At 42.5% G+C, this 26,947-nt stretch overlaps 1 protein-coding gene across 2 annotated transcripts in view; it reads left to right on the top strand.

Moving 5' to 3' along the window:
* SLC7A14 (solute carrier family 7 member 14) overlaps window positions 1–25,111 on the top strand; it is a 102,926-nt gene extending 77,815 nt beyond the window's left edge. For both annotated transcript variants that reach the window (XM_088794691.1, XM_019735313.3), the window contains 4 exons: window positions 3,443–3,589; window positions 5,193–5,401; window positions 7,236–8,113; window positions 18,053–25,111. In XM_088794691.1, coding sequence (XP_088650817.1) covers window positions 3,443–3,589; window positions 5,193–5,401; window positions 7,236–8,113; window positions 18,053–18,375 — 1,557 coding nt within the window. In that variant the 3' untranslated portion in view covers window positions 18,376–25,111. The remainder of the gene's footprint in view (window positions 1–3,442; window positions 3,590–5,192; window positions 5,402–7,235; window positions 8,114–18,052) is intronic.
* Window positions 25,112–26,947: the final 1,836 nt, after the last annotated feature.

The following is a 26,947-nucleotide window of genomic DNA, read 5'->3' as shown; positions in this document are numbered from 1 at the left end:
AGCCTTGGCTTCTATAATCCTGTCATTGAAATCATTTCATTTCATCTGAACCATCTGAGTTACATTCTGTTTCCTGCCTGATGCAGTAGAACCTCCAAATGTCCTACCTTTGATCTATCCAGTCTCTCTTCAACCATAATTGCTTTCTAGTTCTATAGATACAAATTCAGGCTAACAGACATTCTCTTTGCAAATTTATTCTGTCTCTTCCCAACTTCACTATAGTTAACTTTCTGATATCTAATCTTTATCAGTAATTGCCATCTATTCTTTCACTCATTTGGAAAATAGTAACATTTGTGTTTTAAAAAACATATAGATATTAATTAATCTTGTTCATTTTGTTACCACAGTCAAGGTTGCGTTTGGGGTTATGCAGTATTGTCTAGGCTCCAAGCCCCATACGGTCAAGCTTGGAGCATTTTTTGCTTATGAAAGCCAAGCACAGTGCTAGCACATAAGAACAGTTAATAAATACATGTCGAGAACAAAGAGAACAAGGAGGAGAACAAGGAGGAGGAGGAATTTGTGCTCTTAGGTTTCATCTGTTCTAGAAAAACTTACAATAGTTATACAAACACTACTGGTAAGAGCTGATATTTATTGAGCATCTACTGTATTCCAGGACTGCAATTTTTATTATATTATCTCATTTAATCCTATGAGCTAAGTACTAGTATCATCTCCATTTAAAATGATAAAGAAACTGAGGCTCTTAGAGGTTAGGAACTTGTTCTAAGTCACCAAGTTAGTAGGTGGCAGAAGCAATCTAGGTCCAACAGTTTACAAAGTCTGTACTCCTAACCAAATCCTATCGCACCCACATGCATGGCTCTGGAGCGTACAGTATACCTCTCCTTCCATTGCTACGTGACCGTCCTTCACAGTTGGAAGGTAGCCCCCAGGACTTCCACTGAGTCTTGTCTTATTCAAGTTAGACATCCCCAGGTCCCCAGCTGTCCCTCACATGGTGCAGTTTATAGACTTCTCACCTTTTTCTAGGGTAGATTTGACCCAAAGTTCTTGTTTAGGTCCCTCCTACCCTCCTTTCCTCGACAGGGAGCTCGCCCAGTATCTATGACCTGTTGATTCAGAACCAGCCACACCAAACAGGCATGGCGTTGTAGCCCTGACACATCCTTATTGGGAGTGATGCATCTGCAGACTGATTGTCCTAACAAGTCACTGGATGATTTACAAGAGGGGTGTGTGTGTGTGTGTGTGTGTGTGTGTGTGTGTGTGTGTGTGTGTAGAAAGGTGTTTGTTTAAATAGAGAGAAAGCAGGACCTGTTTTTCTGGAAGCTGTCTGAAAGCAAGACTTTCTTGATTGGGGGAGCTTAGCAAGCCTGAAATCCCAGCATTTTTTAATCCTTAAAGACCAGACACATTTTCTAGGAAAATGAAAATGAGCTCGTCTCCAAGCCTGTGAACTTCCATGAGCGATGAGATGAGATTTGTTTTCTTTCCTTGTCTAAAGGCCAAATACCTTTTCCATGCCCTGAAAGACTTTGCTGGAGTGAGATTGGGAGTTATCTCCTCTCCCAGAAAGTGGTGCTCTGGCAATGGAACCACTTGTTTGAGAAGTTCTTTCTAGCCGAGTTACTCGAATAGACCAGGAGTTCTTAGATTTTTTTTGTGCTATGGACTCCATAGCAGTCTGGTGACGCCTGTAAACCCCTTCTGAGAATTGTGTTTATAAACAAATTTCCTAATTACACAGGCAATCAGAAAAAATCAATTATATTGCAATATAGTTATTAACACATTTTAAAATTATGATTTAATAACAATGTGTTTCTTTATTAGTACATTAAATATTAATGTTTAAGTCTAATAACTATCATAATTTGAAAGTAGCAATGAACACAAGTGACATTCTAAGATCTCTGCAGCAACTCTAATACGATAGGAAAATGTCTGATTACTACTGGTGACAAAGTTATAGGTACAGTTATAATAGTTCATGGCCTATATTCACAACTAAAAGAAATGCCAACATTCAGTCTGTAGCTAGAGAAAATAGAGATGTCATTTTTTTTTTCAGTAAAATTCACAGACTCCCCCTGGATTGCGTGGGAGGGTAAGAACTCCCGATTAGAGAATTGGAACTTTAGAATCCTAATGGGAGATACTGTAGAAGAGACCAACTCATTTTGTAGATGAGCAAAGGTGGTTTTTGAAGGGTTGAAATCTTCAATAGTGTGATGTCCCTTGTAAGTTCTAGTATTTAGTAAATTTTTTTTTCTTATTAAGAAGTCAGTGGGAAAGGTAGGAGTAAAAATTTAAGGACAGTTGTCTGCTTGGCATATGTTTTGAATTCATCATTTACAAATTGAATAGCAGAAAAGAAAAAAAAGTGCAATCTGAAAAGAGCCTCACTCCTGGACCCCTGGCTAGAGTGTGGATGGTGCCAAGTCACCTCATACACACACACACACACACACACACACACACACACACAAGTCCAAAACAATCTCTCACTTTCCCCTAAAACGACATCCTCAAGCATTCAAAGAGGCACATTATTTTCTGTCAATTGATAATGAGAATACTAAGATGGGGAAACTTCATTTTCACTTTAGTAGATCATTTGAAAGAAATTTACGCACTCCTCAGTGAAAGCTTTTTACTGACATCTTTACTTTTCAAGGCCCAACCATCCTTGGAGTCACGTACCCTCCTGTTAGACATCCAGCAGGTGTCACTGGATACCACTTCCCCTGCTTTACACTGCCTCATACCGCATAACTTCTGCATTACAGCCCAACTAGGTCACTGAAGCTCCCAAAAGAAGAAGAAAAGTCAAACTGTCTCTACCTGTCTTCCCATGGAAGACAATAGGATATCTGGAGATCTGAAAATCTTTAATATCATTTCAGATCTGGAAGTTACCATAGAGAAATCTATCAGGGGTACTAATGGTACTTTGGACAGGACAATTCTTTGGACAGAAGCATCTGGGACCCCCATACTTAATACCAAAAGAGCCCTACCCAAGTCTCTGTGACAGTCACAAGTACCTCCCCACATTTAAAAACATCCCCAAGGGGCAGTCACATGGCCCCTTGTTATGGTGAGAACCACTGGATAAAAGCACAGAGAGGTTATTGAGTTCCCCCAGGATTTAGGGCTAGCCAACTTAGTGATTTTTTTTTTAATAACCCCATTTATTTCCAAAAATGATTTGAATGTGTTGAATGACTTACTTTTTATTTGGGCATAATTCTTCTTCTCTCCATTTTACACATGAGGCAATTGCCCGGTGTCACACAGCTAGAAAGTAGAGGAGATCAGAACATGAATGTTTAGCGAAAGTTCTACCATGTTACCCCTTTGGCCACTCAGTAATGTCTGCTGGGCATTGGTCAACTGTGGGTACCACATGGAATGCCCTGGCGCTGCTCTGACACTCAGAGTCTGACAAATGTCATCATCCCTACAGGTGCTGCAAGGAGCAGCCACGTGTTTCTACGCTTTCATTGGTTTTGACATCATTGCCACCACCGGAGAGGAAGCCAAGAATCCCAATACGTCCATCCCTTATGCTATCACTGCCTCCCTGGTCATCTGCCTGACAGCATATGTATCTGTAAGTACCAAATGTTTGCAGCACCCTCATCTTGACCTTGTCATATTTGACCTTAAAATGTGGCTCTGGGACTGGGTTCCCTTCTGTCAGGAAGTGGTCCTTTCTTTGTGGCTTCTTTGTGTTTGTATGCATGTGTCCATGCCCCCTATATCCCTACCCACCTACGACGAGAAGAAAATCAGGACTCCAAATAGGACATGGGAGAAGCCCCAGGCCCTCACTTCAGCCACGACCTCCGAGTTGCCATCCCCACCCACCCTACACACAGGCTCTTGGTGTCCACTGCTGCCCAGGGATGGCGTGCCGGGAGTGGGCCGCCATCCAAATAGCACAGATCATAGGCTGGCAGTAACGGGTGGGTGTGCGAGCAGAGGCATTGTGGGCCTCTGTGCACCCTCCTCAATGCTCTTCTGTCTTCTGGGAGCTTCCCGGCAGCGAAGAGGCCAGGCTCTCCCAGAGTGGGGAGAGACTGCATCATACTCTAGAGACGCTCTTCCCCTTAAATCCAAGAGGGAAATGCAATTTATTTCTGCTGTTGCTTCCTCTTTTCACACCAGTGCAAGCTCACCCCTGGGGTTTCCCTGACAGAGGAGTTCTCAGAATGAAGCCTTCAGCCTTGTGTCCTCAGAATCACACCTGACACTCCTCACACTTTTGATGTGTTATCTCTCAGCTGCCATCCTAGAATTTCCATCACAAAAATAGTTCAGTCACCTCCAACCCCCCCTCAGCATCTCCCTTTCCCTGAAGAGTAAGCAAAGAAGTGATCTAGAAATGCACCGCCCTCTCCCTTTCAGGCTCTGAACTGCCTTCTTGATGCCATTATTGGCCTTTAGAGGCCAAGGGGCTTTATTGTCTCAGGCCAATTCTGAAGGGGGAGATGTTATGGCAGATCCATGACTTATGAGGGGAGATAGGTCCTGGTTAAGCAAAGCCATGGTGGTCTTGTAGCCCAGAGTAGGACCAGATTCCACCCTGATGCCATAATTTGTTTATTGGCCGGCCTGTCTCCTGGGACTGAGCTAGAAAGAGGAGGTGGAAATATGAGTCTTCATCTGGGTCCCATCAGTTCATTGGCTGCAGATCTTCTATGCACTTATCTTTGGAGTTTTGATCTCTGGCCTTCAGGATGAGAGGGAGTACAGCTGAGACCATGTAGGACCCCGAAAGTATAAAAGCAACGAGAGGCTTGTCCATGTGGGCTGGGTGCCCATGGTCACTGCCAGGCCCTGGCTCCCGTGCCCAGGACTGCAGCTCCTTCCACTGGGTAATATCTGTCCTTCATTGGACTGTCAATGTAGCTCTGCTTCCATGAGGCTGAAATACCTGCAGACTTATTCCTCAAATATGAAAGGGCACAGAGAGATATTAGAGTTTATCTGGTCTAGTCCACTAAATCCACGTGTGGGGAGAAAACACTGAGACCAAGAGCTCCAGAGGCCAAATGACTGGTTTAAACTAAAGGCATATTTCGAGAAGTGCAGATCCGAACCACCGTGCAGGACTTCTGACTTCAGGTCCAGGGCTCTTCCTCTCCTACGGGACATTCGTCCATGCTGTCGATCCCCTCTACCTCCAGCCATGTTTTCTCTTGTTTTAACAGGTGAGCATGATCTTAACTCTGATGGTGCCATATTATGCCATCGACACGGAATCCCCACTCATGGAGATGTTTGTGGCTCATGGGTTCTATGCTGCAAAATTCATAGTGGCCATTGGGTCGGTTGCAGGACTGACAGTCAGCTTGCTGGGCTCCCTCTTCCCAATGCCACGGGTCATTTATGCCATGGCTGGTGATGGGCTCCTTTTCAGGTAAGGGCTATGCTCTGTGGAATGTGTTCTGTTCTGCTATGCCTGTCCAGGAAGAATGTCACCCACTATCAGCCTGACTATAATGTTGATGTGAGTGCCCGTCACATAGACTGTGGCACTTGTCACACACATATCCTGGCAAAGAGTTTGAGTGGAAAGAGCTGAGGCCCTGAAACAGCCCCTCATCTTGACTCTGGGTCCCTCAATCTAGCACAAACTGATCTGTTCCCCTAACCGTCCCCTCTCCTCCTGTTTGACATTGTGTGCTCCTTAGTAAAGATGCTGGGTGCCAAATTGCTATACTAGGTGGCCTCCAAAAGGAAGAATCTATCCCAGAGACATCTTAGGTCTACCCTCATATTGAGGCCTAGTAACTGTTCCTCTCTCCACAGCCCCTCTGAAGTTGAAAATGTTCAGAGTTATAATCAAAGAGGGGATACGGCCCTATGAACAAAACCAAAAAATTGAAGCAACAATAGCTACCATTTATTGAATGTTTGTGTATCCCAGGTGCTTTATACACAGTATCCCATTTAGCTGTCACAATAACTGTTCTGCAGATTAGTACACTAGATGAGTATGCTCAGAGAGACGTAAAAAAAAACAAAAAAAAAACCAACAGCCAACTTGCCCCAAGTCCCCCAGTTACTGCGGGTGCGGAAGGCAAGATTTGAACTCAGGACTGTCTGACTCCGAAGACCAGACTTTTAACCACACCAATATATTGACTTTTCTACCCCTCTATGTTGGCCATGAAGTGGCTTATCTGCCCATGGTACAAATAGAATGTGGCCCTATCTCTTGGTTCCCAGTGCCCATTTGTGAGGGGCTTGCAAGGAAGACATTCTTCTAGTGCACAAAACAAGGAGTAAACCATGGAAGCCAAGGAGGTGCAGAGGGATCCAGCTCAGGGACTTTATCTCAACCACAGGCTGTCATCTTCTGCTCCAGTTCCTCAGCCCACCCCCTAAACTCATCACCAGGTCAGAGCTGCTATTTTGGAGGAGCTGGACAGATCAAGAAGAACCTGACCATGATGGAGGTGTGACAACTTCACACATCCAAAAGGTTTTTCTGCTTTCCAAGAAAATTATTCAGCCCCACCTCCAGAGAGTTTCACATACCGCATTTCCCTGAAAATCAGACCTAGCTGGATAATCAGCTCTAATGAATCTTTTGGAGCAAAAATTAATGTAAGACCCAGTCTTATTTTAATATAATATAGGACCGGGTCTCTATATAATATAATATAATATAATATAATATAATATAATATAATATAATATAATATAATATAATATAATATAATATAATATAATACCAGGTCTCATATTGATTTTTGCTCCAAAAGACACATTAGAGCTGATTGTCCAGCTAGGTCTGATTTTCAGGGAAACACGGTAGTTGGCCCCAGGTGAAATCTGAAAATATGTGTTTCTCACAAGCTCCAAGGTGATGTCCGCGCTGCTAACCCACGGACCACACTTTGGGTAACGCGGGTCTAGAGGACCCCAAGCAGATGTGTGATTTCTCCAACTATCCCCTTCTTCCCGGCAAAGCCTAGACTTCAACGTAGTTTTCTGAAATACCTCCTAGATTCAAGTCTCCTCACAGAATGAATTAGGAACTTTAACAAAAAAGTTTGTCTCGAAACTAAGGAATTACAGTAAAATCTTTTAAAATTATATTCCAGGAACCAAATCCTGGGGTAGGAATCACAGCTGTCTTTATAGCAATGAATCCAGAAATAAATTGGAAGGGCAGGCCCAGGAGGCCTTCAGCCAGGCTAGAGTCAGTCCCCATCTATTAACCGTGTGCTTCCGTTAACCCCCAGGTTTCTGGCTCATGTGAGCTCCTACACAGAGACACCAGTGGTGGCCTGCATTGTGTCGGGGTTCCTGGCGGCTCTCCTCTCGCTGTTAGTCAGCCTGAGGGACCTGATAGAGATGATGTCCATCGGCACACTCCTCGCCTACACCTTGGTCTCTGTCTGCGTCTTGCTCCTCCGATACCAACCAGAGAGCGACATCGATGGTTTTGTCAAGTTCTTGTCTGAGGAGCACACAAAGAAGAAGGAGGGCATTCTGGCTGACGGTGAGAAGGAAGTGTGTTCTCCTATGAGTGAAGGGGAAGAGTTTTCCAGCCCCGCCACCAACACATGCGGGGCCAAGAACTTACCGTCCTTGGGAGACAATGAGATGCTCATAGGGAAATCAGACAAGTCGGCCTACACTGTTAACCACCCCAACTACGGCACGGTGGACATGACCACAGGCATAGAAGCCGAGGAGTCTGAAAACATTTATCTCATCAAGTTAAAAAAACTGATCGGGCCCCGTTACTACACCATGAGGATCCGGCTGGGCCTTCCAGGCAAGATGGACCGTCCCACAGCCGCGACAGGGCACACGGTTACCATCTGCGTGCTCCTGCTCTTCATCCTCATGTTCATCTTCTGCTCCTTCATCATTTTTGGTTCCCAATACATCTCCGAGCAGAGCTGGTGGGCCATCCTGCTGGTTGTTCTGATGCTGCTGCTGATCAGCGCCCTGGTGTTTGTGATCCTGCAGCAGCCAGAGAACCCCAAGAAGCTGCCCTACATGGCCCCCTGCCTCCCCTTTGTGCCTGCCTTCGCCATGCTGGTGAACATCTATCTCATGCTAAAGCTCTCCACCATCACTTGGATCCGGTTTGCTGTCTGGTGCTTTGTGGGTAAGCAACTTCCCTTAGAGCTGTGCAAGTTCCTGTTAAGGCCTAAACAGACTTACTCCAGAATTACCTCCTTGCTGGGCAAGGGATTGCTGTTCCAAGACACACCTGGCTGGTTCTGTGGACACTCACTTTCTGCATTACTCAATAGAGCCAGCCGCACCCTCTCTGTCACTGGTCCTGAAGAATGATGCTGATCAATCCATCACTTCATACTAATATCGGACGGTCTTCTTATGGATAATTAATACCATAAAAAGCCCACTTTAAATTAATCCACCTAAAAAAGGAGAGAAAATAGCATCGTAAAAGTGAGGGTGGGAAAGGTTGATTGAAATTTTATCTTAGCAACTAAAATTCATGAAACTAAAAATTATGGGGGCAAAAAGTATCTTACGTATGACAAAATTAAATTAAAATACCAATCAGGGCCTATTTTTTTAAATGATCAAAGTATTAATTAAGTGTGGATTTTTTGGCATAATTTTTCTGACAAAATTACATCATGGCACCATTTAACACACTGACCTTTATAAAATATTCAAGACTGTTTTATTTTTTCCCAAAGTCCTTCTTCATCCTTTGCTATTCTGATCATTCTCTTGAGAAGTACCCATCACACCATCATCCTTGATAATTTTCTCTTCTGTTGATAACTGATATGACTCTGTCTGGTCCTCAATTGTCCATAGCTTTGGGTGTAGGTTACAGTTGCTCTCTTTTACTGCCTTCAGACAGTTCGGTACCTTTCCCAATATTTCTAATTTTCCTTTGTGATCCATTTATATTATATTATGACAAACACATTATATGTTTATCATGTCTACCAATCATTAATGTTGATGAGATGGCAGGGATTTGTGTCTGTGATAACTTGAGAGAAAAGAGTAAGTGAAGATTAATTTTAAAGTTCCTTAGTCATTATTTTTATGTCCCTATACAACTTAGTAACCCTAGGATCTCTGGTAACAAATACTTAGCTAAGGAGAATCCTTAGGTGCTTTGAGGAATAGGAAAGTAATAGAATAAGTAACCTCTGCCTTAAAGAGGAGCAAGACAAATACACGTGAATCCACTAGCCTGGGCAAGGCCGTGTAGAAACTCTTTGATTAGTAGTCCATCCAGGCCTTTAGGCCAGGAATGTGGGTGCTCAACGTTGTGTCCTCTGAATCTCCAAGAGGTTAAATTGCATGCTCAAGGTCAACAGGAATAATTCACAGGAAGTTATTCACAGAGCTATTACTACAATCCATTATCTCAATGCTCAGATCTGGGGCTCACCCTTACCAGGGTGCCTCTGAGCAGACCTATTCATTGGATCAGAATGTTTCATATAGAGTGTGTGCAGATTAACAAGTAACATCAGGGCTGGCTTCCAGGGCATATGACCTGTACAATCACATAAGGCCCTTGCACTGGGATTAATGCTCAGCTGCTGCCTTCTTGAATTCTTCATAGTTTTTCAACGAGAGGCTCCATGGTTTCACTTTACACCGGTATCCACAAATTAAGTAGCTGGTCCAGCATAGTATCTATGGTTTCTGGAATACCAAAGGCATTCTGCAAAAGTGGTGAGGTAGCAGGGACCCTTGCCTTTGTTTTGGAGTCCAACAGGCCCAGGTTCTAATCACAGCTCCGCCACCTCTGTGTCTTGTGACCTTGGGAAATTCATTCCTTTAGGCCTCAGTTTACAGTTTACTCATCTATAAAAAGGGAGATAATGTATTAGCCTTGATCTGGTTGCTATTTGGTGCTTTAGTAAGAAAATATTGGGAAAGCAATAAGAACTATTTATTTCCTGCCTTTCTTTTCAACATCTAAAATGATTCATTGTCCCCCAGACTAGCTATCACATGCCAAAGCACAACGTGAACCTGTTCTGACTCAGGCTGCCCTCCCAGTTATCAGGCAGGAGAAAACTCCCAGAGGGCCTTTTGTAATCTTGCTGATAGCACAAACTTCAAACGCACTCTAGAAACCTATACTGACATGGGAGGGTGCCCCCCTGCTGCCTGGGCTGGTCAGACAGAGGGTACAGGAGCCCACAGTTCATCACCCAGCTGCGAGCTACTAACTGCTTTGGTATCATGATTTTTGAAGATTGGTGTTGAGTTTCACCTACAAGAAAGATTCTCAACCCTGACTACACACACGTCAGAATCACTTGTGTCACTTCTAAAATACTCTATGCTCAGGATCTCTGCACAGAGATTTTCTCACTCAATTGGTCTGTTATGGTCAATTTGGGGTGTTTTTTTAAATCTCCCCCAGATCATTTTAATGTGCAGCCAGGTTTACAATAATCTGGAACAGTGATTCTCAGAGTATGCTCCCAGACCAGCAGCATCAAGGTTATGTGGAAACTACCATGTTTTCCCGAAAATGAGACCGGGTCTCATATTAACGTTTGCTCCAAAAGACGCATTAGGGCTTATGCTCAGGGGATGTCATCCTGAAAAATCATGCTAAGACTTGTTTTCCAGTTAGGTCTTATTTGCGGGGAAACACGGTAGTTAGAAATGCACTGTTGGACCCCATCCCGCACCTACAGAATCAGAATCTCCCTGGGCAATTTAGGTTTGAACAAGTCCTCCAGGTGATTCTGAGGCATGCTCAAATTTGAAAGCCACTCATCTAGAGAGAAGAAGATATGAGCAAGTAAGGCAGATAATTTATTTACAAAGCTCCCTGTTTTTCAAAACAAATTTTTGCATATATAAAATATATCCATCCTGCAACCCCTGACTGGCTGACAAAATCTTTAATATTATAGAATAAACATCCCATCTCTAAACTTCTGAGTCTCCAAAATGTCAGATTTTTTCTTCTTAATATCTCTATTCAGAGTATAGCTTTCCTGGGGAGAAGAGTAGAGATATTTTTAAATGGAGCGTCTTATGAAACATCAGCTACTTTTTATAAAGAAGATTTACATGGTTAGGCTGAGTCATAACTTGATAATCTTCTTGGATACATTTTTTTTACCCAGCCTTCTCTAAATGAATCTTAATTACAGCATTTTTGTCACAATGTTTTGCTGAGCTTTGACCTTCAGAAGACACAACTCATAGAGTTGAATGAGGCAGAAATCCCAACAAGATTACCTAGCATTTGTTTCTTTTCCTTCAGAAAAGAGAAAGAACACAATAGCAAATGTTTAATAATCCCAACAAAATGAGCACAAAGCAGCCTTCACTCTCCTGACTTTTAGCTGATGCAGTTTTGTGAAGAAAAACACCTAAAAGAGTCGGGCAGAGTCTCAGGGGATGTGAAGTAGCCAGGAGCAGTGAGATCACTGTCTGATGGTATTTTCATGGGCATCTTCGAGGTCTACTGTTTCCTATGGGTCTTTATTATGAATTGATCATCTGTTAGATTGCTTCGTGGGCCCCCTTACCCTGAGAGCTGCCAAGTTTTCATCTGGAATGTTTTCAGTCCCTCTGAGAAAAACATTTTTATCTATCGATTTAGAAAAATGCTAGAACTTGTGATTTCGGCAATGGACCCCATGTATCCCATAGTAAAACACAAATATTCCAAACAGAAGACCCCTCCCCCCAGCCCTTATGACCTTTGTCTGAGCTAGCATCTGAAATCTTATTGGAAATTGACCAACGCGGCCATTTTGATGAAGGGAAGAGGAGGGAAAAAGGATGCTATGAATTGGGATCTGAGAGGGCACCAAGGTAAACAAATTTCTGATGATATGTCCCATAAATAAGTTTGAAATTCTCCTTGTAGGCGGAGGAGAAAACCACTGGCAACTTCAGCATCAAAATCATTCTCAGAAGAGCAAGAAAGATCGTGAAGTCCAGGCTGAGGGTGGCAACAGGGCCAGTGGGATTCCAAGAAGGAGGGAATATAGAGAGTAATCCTGCAATAGTCAAGGCTGCCTGCTGGCAGAGGTGCTGCACTGGACAGGGAGCACGTGGGGAGGAAAGGGAGGGTGATCCCACAGTTCTGCCCCCAGGGCCAGCTGAGAATGAAGGGAGAGGGGACCATCGCAGAGGTGGAAGGCCCTGGGACACACTTAGAGCCATGAAAGAACGGGTATTGGGCTTCTTTCCTCCAACATTACGTTTGTGAGATTCATCCACCTTGTTGCCTATAATGTTAGTTTGTCCATTCTCCTTGCCGTCCAGCCTTCCCCTGTGGTAACATACCACAAGGTATTTATCCATTCTAGTGTCCGTGGACATTTAGCTTGTTTCCAGTTTGGGGCGGTTATGAATAGAGCTGCTATGAACATTCTTGTACATGTGTTTGGTGGTCACATGGACACATTTCCTTTGGGTTCTATTGAGTTAAAAGTGGAATTGCTGGCTTCGATTATTGGATTTTTTAATATCCTTTAACAAGAGCACATTGTGTCTCATGGACGTTATACCCTTCAAATAAAGTAAGGGTCCGCAACTCCATTTTGTAGATGGGAAACTGAGGTATAAAGTAATGTGATTTTTATGTTAGATCAGTTGCAGGGCCAGGGAGAGAACCCCCTCCACCACCCCACCCTAAAGCTGCACCACCTGGCCACATCATATGAAACAAACTTTATTGTTATTACAATCAACAGGGCTGTGGTGGTATTTTAAAAAATAACCAGCAAAGTTTTGGGGGATTGCGCTGAATGGGAGGACACCGTATTACCATCCAGTCTTCATTTCTGCATTGTCAAAGGTCTGTTTTGGAAAGTTAATCCCAGAGTAGTGAAAATAAAAAAGGCTCTGAGCATAACAAAGCACCTCAGTTATCTGCAGCGGGCAGGGCATCCTGCTGGAAAGTGCACCCCAGGAAGAGGCAGCTCCACCCAGCCTGAGGTCAGGGGGCCCACCTCCTCTGTCCCTGAGCCTGGAGCCGCATGCATGCCCAGGGCAGGAAGCTCCTGGGGGACTCCAGAGGTCAAGGACCTGCCCCATAACCCAAGTTTGTGCCCGCACAGTCGGAAATCTGTTACTGTCTATCTCCAGGTCACCCAGTCTCTTTTCAGAGTTGAATGTTTGTTCCAGGTTTTCTCCTATATGATCCAGAGGACCTCCACCTCCCACTACTCTCACTTGTAGTTTGGGGTCATTTGCTTAATTATTATCACAGGATGGATCAATACAAGTAGAGAAAGTAGGTGTTCTGCCAGCTCATGCTGAGGTCCCCTAGCATCTGAAGGCAGGCTTGGCATTCCTAAACCTTCCCTGGGGGCATCAAGGTGGGACGAGAACACCATCCATTTAGACTCAAGCAATGTGAGATCCAGTGCCATTTCAATCACTGATTTATTGTGCAGTTCTTCACTTCTCTGGGATGAGGGATGAGAAAGTGCTTTTTTTATGAAGGGTTTTACAATCACAAAGTGTTCTGTTGCGTAAAGAAAGCCCATTCAATTGCCGAAGGCATGATTCTTCATCTTGTGTAGCCTGAACCTCTCCACCAGAGAACTCTATCCGGAAAAGAAGCCGAAACCTCCCTTTCAACATTTCCCTTCGCTGCAAACAGCCTTTCACAGGATTCATAACCATTACCTTTGACCCAGGCTGGCATTCAGCCCATGTGCCCGGGTACAGCCATGTCTGTTGTTAAACACTGAAACACTTCTGTGCCGGCTGCTAACTAGTCACTGCCTTCAGTGCCCACTCCCACCAGATCCGTCAACTGAAAAAATAACTCCAGTCCAACAGGGGGGCCTCCAGGTCCCCTATTTTTGGGCTGCAGCACAAAAATTGATTCCCTTATGATTTTCAACATCACACCTGCCATTCATTTATTACAGATATAAGATGTGTAACAACAAAGCAATAGATCAAAGTTCTTAAAGGAATAGCAGAATTAAATGTGGAAATAGAATAAATAGTATTATTTAACAATTAGACATCTTATGCTTGAGGCTTGGTTCCAAATGACTTCTGGCTTATGCCAAAACCAAACTCACTCTCAAAAATAAAAGTTTGCCATCTGTAAGCGTTTACAAAAAGATATGACACCAGTCCCAGTGCCAACCGAAGTAACAGTGCCCCAGAATTATTTCGAGCAATGATAGCATCATTGAAATAAGTGCATAGCCTCATAAGATGAACAGTTTTTCCCCCACAGGTATAAATAACTCAGGGAAATTTTAATACTGCTGGATATCAGATGATATTAAGGGCTTCTTATTAGTTTTTAGATGTGATAATGACACTAAGTTTTTTAAAGGAGTCTGTTTGACAAATACATACTAAAATATTTATAGATGAAACAGGATGGAAGGGATTTGTTTCAAAATAATCTAAAGAGAAGGGACTAGGGGAGCGGGTGGGTGTCAGAAGGGAGCTAGTGATGAGTACATGGAATTCTTTACATCATTCTCCCCCTTTTTGTATATGTTTGAAATTCTTCAAAATAAAGTGTTAAGCAAAATTGCTTTCGATCAGTCTATACCTCATAGTCACTCTGGTACATGAGTGAACCCTGGATTAGGACATGGAGAGACCCAGAAGGTTTCATAGTTGCACCGTGAGCCACGTGGCTGTGGACAATCCTTTATTTTGCCCTGTGCCCAGTTTCCTGTCTGTGAAACGCACATAGTCATAAACACATAAACACACACACACACACACACACACACACACACACGCATGCTAGAAGTCTAAACAAGATAACATCTGTTTAACATTTTGAGCTCCTTGGAAGAAAGGTACAACATTAATGGTGCATCATTACAGGGCCTCAGCACCCAGAGATGTTGTGAGAAGTTTAGTTTAGATGATTCAGGATTCCCAGAATCCCCACAGATTTTTCAGAAACTACTTCATGCTTAGTTCTCTGAGCCAAGTGAAAGAAGGAGCAGAAACAAAACACCCTGCTTCTACACAGGAGGCTTTTAGCAGCTCTGTTTACTCCTCCAACACAAAGCCCTTGTTTATGTGTGACAGATGGTAGTACATGTTTCTCTCCTCTCTCTGTCTTTCTCTCTCTCTCACTCCCTCCCTCCCTCCCTCCCTCACTTCACTTGTTCCCTTCTGTTTCTTTGTCACCCTCCATTTTTTTTCTTTTCCCTGATCCTTCTCTGCCTCACCCTACTTTTCCCGAGTTGACTCAAGGGGCTAGCAAGAAGGACAAAGGCAGACCGAATGCCAAGACCTAGTAGGAGAATGCCTTTGCCCAAGCTGACTATTCTGTCAGGCTGCACGCACTGTCCCTTCTTGGTTCACAGCACTCATATTTGAAATGTGTTTTTCAAGACAGAGTGACACACCTTTGAAACTGTAGGGGGCTCAGAGTAAACATTTAAAAGGCCCATAAATATTTATGTGGCAGGTTTCCATGGGCTGCTTTCCCAAACTAATCATAGTCAACACATTCACACACACACACACACACACACACACACACACACACACACACACAGTTCTTTCCAGGCCCAGCCACTCCCAAAGAACAAATGTAGACCTAGTCTTTTATTAAATATTTACTGCAATAAACATAGTCTATAAACCAGCCAAGGGAAGGAAGGTGCGAAGGACTGGACATGCAAGAGCCTTTTCTAGATCCACATGGAAGAATGCTGGTTCTGCCCCTCTTAGACCCAGGCAAGTGACTTAGTGTTTCCCAACCTCTGTTTCTTCTTCCGTAAAATGAGGGTATTCAAATAGGTGGATGATCTATAGACTCTTTTCCAGTTCTCAATACCAGTGATCCTATGAGCAATCGCACCAAGGCTCTTAAAGAGTTCCCATAAATATCAATCTACCTGATACCCCAGTTCCTGGTGGGGGCAGGAGAAGGTCTGTCAGAACATATGCCAAACCAGTGCTTGAATGATGTGAGGAGAGGCAAAGAAGTTAGGGGCAAAAGGAAAGGGAAGAAAAAAGGCATTGAGTTCAGCATGGAAATAAGTACGGTCAGAGAAGGGGATCAGAGAAGCAAGAACTGATATAATAGATGCAAGCTGGAGTAGGAGGCAAGATTTGGCACTTGCCTGGATGTCTAAGAGAAAACAGAGAGAGAGAAAAAGAAAACTTGGTCAAAAGAAGGTGTGTGCTAATTCCACTTTTGTCCCCTGAAATTTATTTGCGGGTCTCAGACACGCTTCCAACAAAGGCATTCTCCGTGAAGGGACAGACATCTGGCCCTTTTAAAAGAGGTCTTAATTCGATGCCTCATTCTACAGAGGGGAAGTAACTGTCCCCCATGGTGACTCCCTACCCCCAGACAAGAAAGAGTAAAGATCTGTGCTCAGAAAAATGAAGTAGCTATTTGAGAAGTAATAGCTACATCTGCAAATGATTAACTCTAGGGTTTATTACCAATGTGGACCATAAATGTCTGCTTACTTTGGCTCCTGAAAAGTTGATTTCATGGTGGGGGTGGAGGGGGATTTGAGACAAGGAAGAAGAAATCCAAGCTTTAACAGACACATTTCAAATTCAAAAAGGAGCAGGATTTCTCAAGTACCAGAGCAGAAAGCAGGCTTGACCTTGCTGGTCTAAGCAAGAAGCCCAGCAAATACCTGCAGGGTTTGTAAAGTCAAAGGGACTGGTTCCACTCAGAAAACGGTTGGTGGGGAGGGGTGCTGGAAGGAAGCTTAACTGAGTGGCCCCAAGTGAACAGGCCATAATACGGCCAGAGTTGGCAGTGGATTACATGCATCAGGAGCTTTACATTCCTGATCTCAGAGGTTGTCAGCCCTGGCTGACTGTTAGAATCACCTGTGGACCTTTAAAAACATACCTATGTTTGGGCCACACTGCAGACCAATTAAATCAGAATCTCCAAGGGTGGGGCTCGAGCATCAGGATGGTTCAAAAACTCCCCAGGTGACCCCTCAGGTGCAGCCAGCGTTGAAAACTACTGCTTAATTAGTATCATTCTTACAGCAACCCCATGTTATAGATATAACACCGTTTAACTTACAACTCTCATAGGTTTACAGGAGAGAAAACTGAGGAACAAAGAGGCTAAGTAACTAGTCCAGGGTTACATAGCTAAGTGGAGGCAGGATTTGAACTCACAGCTCACCCTCTTAATCGTCATGCCCAATTACCTCCCACGTCTATGGTTTTCAGCTTTCCAAGCTCTGAAACTTCATGGGCTTTTCCAGGTAGAAAATCAGGGCTTTCAAACTATTTTTATATATTATTTCAAAAAAATTCTAATAGAATGAAACATTAGCCCATATTAAGGCTACTCATTAGCTAAGAAGGCATGTTTCTTTCTTTTGCTTGGAATGACATCAAAACAAGGAGCTGCACTGGATATTTCATGCTCATTAGGGGTTCTCATTCATTCATTCAACAAACATTAAGTGCCGGTTTTCTGCAGAGTCTATAAAATGGAGCCACGCTGTGCGGGTCACCACACAACAGATGTTCAAAGGGCCGTAACAGTGGCATGCACTAGACACTCCGAGAGGCACTAACATATTATGCTTTTAGTGAGAGAAAAACAGCAAGGGAAATCGTAGGATAATATATACACGTTGCTGAGTGGCAAAATAAAAGATGGAGGCAAAGAATAATAAACTGTAGTGAGAATGTTGGGAATACACTGTTGCTGATCCATAAATATTTAACCCAGGGTTTAAAAGATGTAAATTCCTGGCTGGCACCTACACAAGTGTAGTAAGCTGGATATCAACAAGGTAGGTGGGGACTGTGGTGACCTAGAGAACCCATATCCTGTCTAACAAGTCAACTAGTTCTTACCGCCAGCCTAAAGTTGCCATCTAGGAATGTGGGTGCAGTGTTGTCAGACTTTCTGACTTTTTCAGGGGAAGCTGTACATATGGGTTGCTTAATGCAAGATCTCCCAATTTTTAAGTGGCCTCTAATTCAAGTCTTTTCAAACAACAATATGGACCAGAGAAAATTCACTCATCACCTGCTCTGCTTGCACCATCGAGAGTGATCTCCCCATTGGTCTCAAGGATCCCAGAGCAACAGCTCATTCACCTGTGCCTTTCCCCTCCTGCAGGTATGCTCATTTATTTTGGATACGGCATCTGGAACAGCACCCTGGAAATCAGCGCCCGAGAAGAGGCCCTGCACCAAAGCACATACCAGCGCTACGACGTGGATGACCCTTTCTCCGTGGAGGAGGGTTTCTCCTACGCCACGGAGGGTGAGAGCCAGGAGAACTGGGGTGGGCCGGCTGAAGACAAAGGCTTCTATTACCAACAGATGTCAGATGCGAAGGCAAACACCCGGACAAGTAGCAAAGCGAAGAGTAAAAGCAAACACAAACAGAACTCCGAGGCCCTGATTGCAAACGATGAGTTAGATTACTCTCCAGAGTAGGGGAAAACACACGAGAAGTGTATAGAAATGGTGGTGATTTATTTCCAGTAACTTAACCTGTGGGCTAGAAGGTGAAAACTTTTTTGCCTCTCATTTCAAAACTCCAGCATTCCCCAACGTCATAGCCTGTCATTTGCTACTTTTGCTCTTCAGGGTAGTTCTGTCAAAGGGTTTAACCTGGGTCCCCTCACTGGTCCCCTTGTAAACAACAAAAACTAAAACTAAACAAGAGGCTACAAGACATTCTATCTTAGGGCAACCGTCAGAGCTGATGGCAGCAGATGTTTCCTAGATCTTTGCTTTGCTGGTTGAATCTTTTTGCTTCTTACTGAGACCCCCAGAAGCAAGGAGCAAACATGTTGGACCACACTGAGGCTGAGCTCCTCCAGGAGATGGGCCAAAGCAGGTGGGTGTGGGCACAAGGCAGCATTTCTACCACCTGAGACCACAAGGGCAAAGCTCTGTGCTCAGCATGCCTGGCTGAGAGCTGCTCCCCAAGGGTGGGCAGGTGGCACTGGCACTGCCTCAGCAAGCAACATTTTGTTCTGAAATTGCACAAAAACGCATTCATGGAAAGATACATGCTTCTTTTTATTCATCAATGTCTCCAAACTGTAACTTTGGGGTCCAGCAAAGGTCAAGGACTCTGAGACCATTTCCCCTAAGGTGTCAGATGCACCAGAAAGTAATCATGCAGACCCAGTAATGTGGTGAGAAGCACCATCTAAGCTCTCCTTCAATGATCAGGAAAAAAAAGGAAATAACTATCTCTTGCAGTGAAGGCCAGAAGGGCATTGGCAGAAACTAACTCTCTGTCATGTCTTCTCTTATACCGGACTCTAAGCTCCTGCTGATATAATGAAAGAGGGCAAAGTTGGAGCATGATTTCATGGCACTAATATGCCTTGAAGAAGGAGGCTGTTTGTTTTATAATCAGATAAAAATCTTTACAAGGAGAAGTGACCCAGCCACTGAGATCACATTGCAAATTCTATTTCAGATTTCTAAAATTATCATTTCTGTAGCTTTTTGAGATATGCCACCACTTGATTGGTGGGTGCTACTCTGAAAACAGAAATGTTGAAGCACAGCGTCTTAGGTAATGGCATTCCATGAGATCACATTTCACTTCTGAAACTTATTCTCCTGGAGTAGCTCACTGTTAGCCATGTATTTTTCCTGCTAATTCCCTGAGCAGTTTCGCTGAAGCTCAGAAAAATATCTACCTGGTATGGTCTAAATCTGGGCCACAAGGGAGGCTCTTAAAGGAATTTTCTCAGAAACAAGCTAGATGAGAGAACCTGCAACAGAAAAAAAGGGATCTATAAATTCTCCTCTCGGGTTACAGGGAATCCAGCACAGCACTGAGATATGTACGCATATGTGGAAAGGCCCCCTTTGGATCAAACTAAAATCTTTGTAAGAATTTCATGAACGGGAGGCAAAGTAGCAAATTCCTTGCTCTCTCTCTCTCCTGGATCTAGCATTATGCCAAAAGTTTTCCAGAATACATGGACTAATGTGTAAGTTTATTCTGTCTTACAGGTGAGGCTAGTGCCGTCTTGGCACATTTTAGGATGATAGAGAGAGGCACACATCCATTTTTTCACTCAACTAACACTGATTGCGATGTCCCAAGTGCTAAGTGATGGCAATGAAAAGATGTGTGACATCTGCCCTGGGAGGCTCACAGTTCAGAGAATGGGCAGAACTGGAGACTGTTAACTGTAGATAAAACAGGTGAACCTGACAGGTCCCGATGGGTGATGCACTAGCTGTAACATAGGATAAAAGAAAACAGTCAGTTGGAACTATATTTTAATATGCTTTTAAATAAATTGCATATCATACCCATAGCCAACGTATGCCATTTAAATTCAAATAATTACTATTTTCTAGATCTTCTTTTTCACGCCTCTATATTAATTGTTTATAACTCTGGTTTCCTGAGGTCATTTTAATGTGATGTTTGACAATGCCATGTTTTCTCTCCCCTAAATTTAACCATAAAGACACAGTACCTAGTCTGTGAAATACATCTTTGAGGGTTAATTATAAACTAATTATCAGTAATTTGGGTGAAAATGAAGTTTTGAACTGGTTTTAGAACTCCACAAATTGGCCTGGTTTAAATATAATCTGTTAAGCTTGAGGTACATCCAGATCGATGGGGTGGGGCTATATTCATTAAAAGTGTTCAAAGAGAAATATGAATGCAAAATAACAAAATCTTAATGTGGGTGGAAGAGCTTCCTTTTACTAGTGAGGTTTAGCTGTTAAAGTAATAGTGGTCTGGTGGCAGATATATGCAATTTCTGTGGCATGAGAAGAAAGAGCACATGCTTTGGTAAACACTGTTGGTAGTGATTTCGGGAAGATTCTATGAACCACTCTTATTTCAGGAGTCTCTTCTATAATCTTTTTAAGCTTTGCTCTCTTTATTTCTCTAAAGTTGTTTACTCATCTCCCTAGGAACCTTGGCTTTAAAAAAAAAAGTAGTCAATATGTTAGAAAAAGGTTATTTTAAGGTAAATCGATATGTTTTTCTTCACGTTGCACAGCCTCTGTGAAACAATCCCAGGTTTCACAATGCAGTTTTCAAAATACCATCAATCTAGAATGATTTTATTAGTGTTTCCTAACAATTTTCTTAAGACCACATTTGTGAAACCACCTTAAACATAAGATCACCTTATAAATAATTACCATAGAAACTTAGCCCCCTGGAAAGGAGTCCAAGGAAGACCTACATTTTTGAATTCTCTATAGCAAGAGCTCTTCCAGCGAGGTTTCATCATGTAGATTTGGGGTTTGGAGACAATTGTTTGATTGTTTTTCATTGTAGTCTATGTATTGGTAGTCTGCTTTGTCTCAAAAGGATTTGAGGTGGCTATCAAATTACATGTAATACCAAAAAAATTAAGTGAGGAGCTTAGGGAAAAAAGAAAGGATAAGACAAAGCTGGAAGTGTGTTTAGTGTACAATGCAGAACCTTGCTCTGCATTGCTAATTGCTAGTGAGGGGGCCACTTGAAAAATAATGCAGTTGTTGGTAATGACAGAAACAAGTACTCCTGCATGATAAGAACAAATCTTTCCCCATACGTGCAGAGAATTGCAACAGCATAGATTATTGAAACCCACAGATAAGCTTCAGACCTGGATTTTGCCAGGTACAGGTACCTGGTGTATAGTGGATGTTCAATAAATATCTGATGATCGGATGAATGAAAGGACAGATAGGTTGATGGATGGGTGGATGAAAGAAAAAATGAAATATCATTTATTCAACAGTTTTTTGTGGAGTGCTTATTATGTGCTATAGCATAAGAAATAGGGGAAATAGGGTATATAAATAAAGAGCAATAGTGAAAGTGACAGGTGAGATGAGGGAGTTATAATGTGCCGTAGGAGTTCAAATATGGAAAGGACCTCCTTCGATTGGAAGGAAAGATCATAGAGAATGCAGCCCTTGTGTTGAGCCTCGTGGAACGGACAGAATTGTGTTGGGTAGAAACGGGGGTAGGCTTGCTAAGTGGAGCATCAGCGTGAGTAAGGTGTAGACTATGTACTGTGCCTCCTTCCAGGAAAAGCAAGAAGCTAGTCTGACAGGAGCTTATGATTTATGAATGACTTATATATGGAACAGTAAGTAAGCAATCAGGCTGAGAAAGCAGGTTAGGGCTCACCCACAGATAGACGTCAACAAAGAAATGAGCTGGCTGGCTCTCCTTGGGTGGGGACGCACTGAAGAAATGATGAAAGTATGAATCAGGGAAGGCTGGACTTTAAGAAGCTGGGGCCTTGCCTTCATCTGCCTATTCAAGGAGCTAACAAATCACATGCACACTACAAGTTGATTTAACATATTAAGGGGAAAAAAATATCCATACTTAAAGCAATTTATGATTCTTCCTTTGAGTCCTGTGTCTGATTTGATCGTTAACCTAGGAGAAGCATTTAACATGTGGACAAACAGTGCAAAGTTATTTGCAGCCACTTCAAATTTTTCAACAATAAGTTGAAACAACCAAACCTAATAAGTTCTTATTAATATATCGATCTTATCTAAACAGTAAAACCTTGGCTCAAGATTTTACTCAGCTGGAGTGCAAGTCCACTTTGAACTAGTGAAAGGAATGGAACGATAGAATTAGGTTAAGAATCCAGTTCTACTTCTTAGTAACTAACTAATATCTAATCAAATGTGTGCATAATAGTCATGATGAGCCTGTTTAAATAAACAGGAAAGAAAGTTATTGGATTTAATGATCCCTCCTTCTCTGGAACCTGTGGGCTAGTCAGCATGTAAACCTGGTATATATTGGGAAACAAAACACAGATTCCTGTAAAGAAATATCTTTTCCCTATTCTCCTGAAAAGAGTTGATAAACTTGACCTCCTCTACAACACAGTTGTTGGAAGTCTACCTTACAAGGGATTGCCTCTTCTCTGCATTATAAAGAGAAGTTACAAGAGTTTGAGAATCAGCCTCAAAGACGAGAGGAAATTCCCACCAGCTTTTACCAAGGTCCTGAGATATCAGTGGAAGCCCACTGACAGTCAAATACCTATCTTGTATCTCAGAAGAGAAAATCTTGTTAGGTGGAGAAGTCAGAAATCGGGAAATGGGTCTAAAGCCAGAGCTGGGGTCAGCTCTCTGAGTCCAGTGGCAATTAACGGTCCACTCTTGGATTTAAGCCTTCAGGTTAGTGAGCAATCCACAGATGGCCTTCATTTCTTATGCTTGTGTGGAGAGGAAGTGCAAAGGAAACACACACTCCCAAGGTGGCCATGAGGTCTGCATGACAGCACTCCATTTTCATGCCATTTGGAACCAGACTGGTCAAGGAGGGTGATTCTATCCAAAATTTTTACAAAGCCTAGGTTTCCCTTGTATGCATGTAACCTCCCTGACACTAGGGACCTGTTTGTCTACCAGGGCCCTTTGTAGTCAGAGAGAGAGAGACAGAGAGAGAGAACGCCAGGATGCTGTTTTACCACAGAATTTATTTACTTCATATTTCTCTGTTGGAATGGTGATGGGTAGCAAAAAGTCCCTTTCATGTGCACAATTGTTGTCCTACTTTTATTTTCTCTAGAGGAGAGGCTGCTGTGATTTCCCTCCCCGCCCCCCTTAGGAGCAACTTCCTTTCTAAAATGCTTTTCTCTTCATATTCAGCTTGAGTAACACATGCATCTGTCTGAATACCTAGGCAGTTGCCTTTTGCCAAAATTACTTCTCCAAGAAAATGTTCTCTTTTTTTAAGAATTTAAAGCCCAAAAGGGATTAGTGGAAGTTTTGAAGCCCATCAAAAATGAACATGTATTCTGCAGTATCAAATAAAATAGTGTTAGAAATCACTAAACAGTATTCTACATGCATGGAATTACAAAATTCATATAGGATTTTCACAAAGACAGCTTTGGGCTGAAGTCTTCTGAAAGTAGCTAGCTCTAATTCCTTACTCTTTGAGAACAGTTAGTGCATTTTGGTACAATAACGAATGGAAATGGCTTTGTATTCAAACTAGGAAGCAGAGGCAGCATAGATTCTTTCATTAGGGACTCCTTCAGTGCTTTTTATTTTTTCTCTATTATATTTCCCTGACATTGAACTGGTAACACTGGCTAACGGGAATTGTGGGTAACGTGAACTTCCCAGAAAGTGCAGACTATGAAGGATTGTGTTCATTCCGATATTGGGATAAGGAGACTGTCCCTTGCACATCTCCTCCTAATTGGTCTTGGCAGTTGCCGATACACTTGTCTCACGCTCTCAAAGGAGAGAATCTACACTGGAAACCGTAAACCCCCACTTTCCAAAGCAAGGACACTGGTAATGCTACAATGGCACATAAATACCTCAACTGTCTGGGCTGCAGAAGGGGCTGCAGGTTTTTAAGGGAGCAGCTATTGTTCTCATCCCATGTAGTGATACCATCTAACAACAGGACGTGACATTCTAGCTTTTTCTCACTGTGGAAAAGAAAGGTTACTGTGTAATTCATATCCAAAGTTGTAAGTACAGTTTGTAAATTTTACTCACTTGTTTCATTTTTGTTTGGTCCTTGAGAAGTACAACTTGCTTTTTACAGCTGGTAATTTCTGGTGTCATTCTCTGATACACATATATATATTTTGGTATGAAATTGCTGTGTTTGTTAGTTTGTTCGTTTTGTGGTTTTCAATTCCCATTGGTGCACTGTACAATGGGGTGTTGTAGTGTATCATGAAGAAAGAAATAATATGAAGATATGTTACGGAGTATGTTTAATTCTGAAATGACTGTGGTGTTGACAATATATTGATTTACAAAGACAGTAAGGGAAAATTCTAAATTTACCAAAATGTGTATATTTTAATAAATGCATAAAGCTTTATTGTGTGCCTTTAAGTTTAAAAATGGGTTTATAAACAAAGTCAAAAACAAAAGTGTCTTACTATAAAATATCCGTAGTAATGTAAAGCTTTTACACAGGAGACTACCAAAAGAAAAAACAAAAAAGAAAAAGAAGCTTTCCCGTATTTTGTTAACCTTCACCAGTACCTGAAGTCTGGTACTTTCTTTCCATTCTGAAATGGAGATGAATAAGTGAATCTTGCCTTAAATGTTTCGATCGTCCTTTGTAGAAAAGCCAGATAAATAAGCTCATTTTTTTCTTTTTTCTTTTTTTGAACTAATTGCATTATTGTGGAAAATTTGTTTTCAGAATAAAAATATTTTAAAAATTACAGCTCATCGACTATTAAAATTTAAATTTGAAGAAAGTAAGTGCCGTCCTACCTTTTTAAATTCACTTTACTTCCATGAAGAGAACATTCAAGTTCAGCTTTAGTGAACTGTTGGGAGAACGTGAAATAATTCAATGTGCCTCTCATCACTTTTTTCTAACACGATGCAGGGCTCTGTCTGGGACCCGGCTCACTTTGCTGCCTGCTGCGTGACCCATTCCCAGTGCCATCTCCTAGTCCCAGCCACACATTCCCTCCAGCTTCAGAACCATGGAGCATTTAATTCCATTGTCCCGTTCATTTTAAGGACAAATTGGAGAAACATTACTTGCCTACAGTCCCACCCCCAATTATGATAGCATTCGTGGTGGTTTCATTTATTTTACTTTTTGATAATACTGGTAGTGACACCCAGAGAAAAGGTACAGTGGTGCAGCAGGGTCACGTGTCCTCCACATCACGTGAGATGCACAGACGACATGTCTATATTTCCTACAATTCATGATCTTCCTTGTAAAAGTCCACCTGCCTAGGCTCCAAGGGAGAGAAAAACAAACTAAATGTATTCACTTCTGGAATCGCAGTTGTCTTCCTGGTTAGGCTCTTGAAATGATTGAGTCTCTTCGGGGTAAATGCTCAGTCTCTGGATTTCCTCCCTTCCCCCTTGCTTCTCTTCAAAATGGCATCTGGGAACAGAGCCTATATGAGAGCATAAGTTCGTGGTACAGACGAGAACTTGGTGCTCTGGACACAGTGCATGCTGCTGCAGAATGGCTACCTGGATGGCTACCTGGACAGGTGACCCCTGAAGAGGGACCAACCCATATAGCCAAATGTTTCATGATGACATTCACTTCCAAAATCCATAGGTCTAGCATTTAATCCACAGTGGTCTGGCATACTACTGCTTACATCCTTTCCAGCTGAATATACCACTAACCCATCCAATGCTTTCAGGCTTTCTCACCCCAAAATGAAGCTCCTACACATTGAAGCCTCTTTGTATGGACTCCAGACCTTTGCTGGTCCACCAAGCCCTCAGCACCTCCATTTTAGAACCCACTGCAACCCCCCTGAACCCTGGGGAACCAGGAGCACCACCTAGGATTCAAGTATTCAGCCACTTCCTTCACTAATGATACCCTATCATTTCTGGGTTCTGCTCATCGAAGCTTACAGCCAGTGGTGTGCTGCACCCTACCTGTGAGAATGATTGTTAACTTTTTATGACTTTTCGAGTCCATTGCTAAACACAACCTTTATTAAAACTTTACTTCTACAAACTTACAATTAATTATATTGAAAACAGAGGTCATAAATACTCAAAACTAATTATTTTACTACATTTAACTGTTATCTATGCTCTCATGGTTATTTACAACTATTATATCTGTATGGGGGAAATACTACATAATGACATTCTATTGCATGTGTTTTTCCCAACACCATGTTCGGTAGGTTTGCAATGGTTGCTTGAAATCAGCCAGGGTGGGAGAATTCACACCATGCAAATTGGAAATGATATAAAATCAGAGTGTTTTTTTCTTTTTGTTTTTCCAGAGAGCTGTCCATCACACATCTACTAGCATACCACTGTTTATATCCTTTCCAGCTAAGTATACCACTAACCCATCCAACATTTTCAGGCTGTGTCACTCCTCTCTCACCCCCACCATAGAGGGGGAAAGCGTGGACAAGTATTTTTTCTCTCTATCCTACCTCTATTTCTCTTCCTCTGCCCACCATCCAGTAGGGCCAGCTGGGGCTGGCTTTCACTCTTCTTTCAGCCTGACAAGAATACCCCCTACATATTATTCTCCTTCCTAGGGACAATAAGC

Source organism: Rhinolophus sinicus, chromosome 17 (assembly GCF_057876585.1).
Source record: "Rhinolophus sinicus isolate RSI-liver-muscle chromosome 17, RSI-T2T, whole genome shotgun sequence".
Taxonomy (NCBI): domain Eukaryota; kingdom Metazoa; phylum Chordata; class Mammalia; order Chiroptera; family Rhinolophidae; genus Rhinolophus; species Rhinolophus sinicus.
Note: the sequence above shows the minus strand (reverse complement) of the source record. Positions and strands in the feature narration are given on the sequence as shown.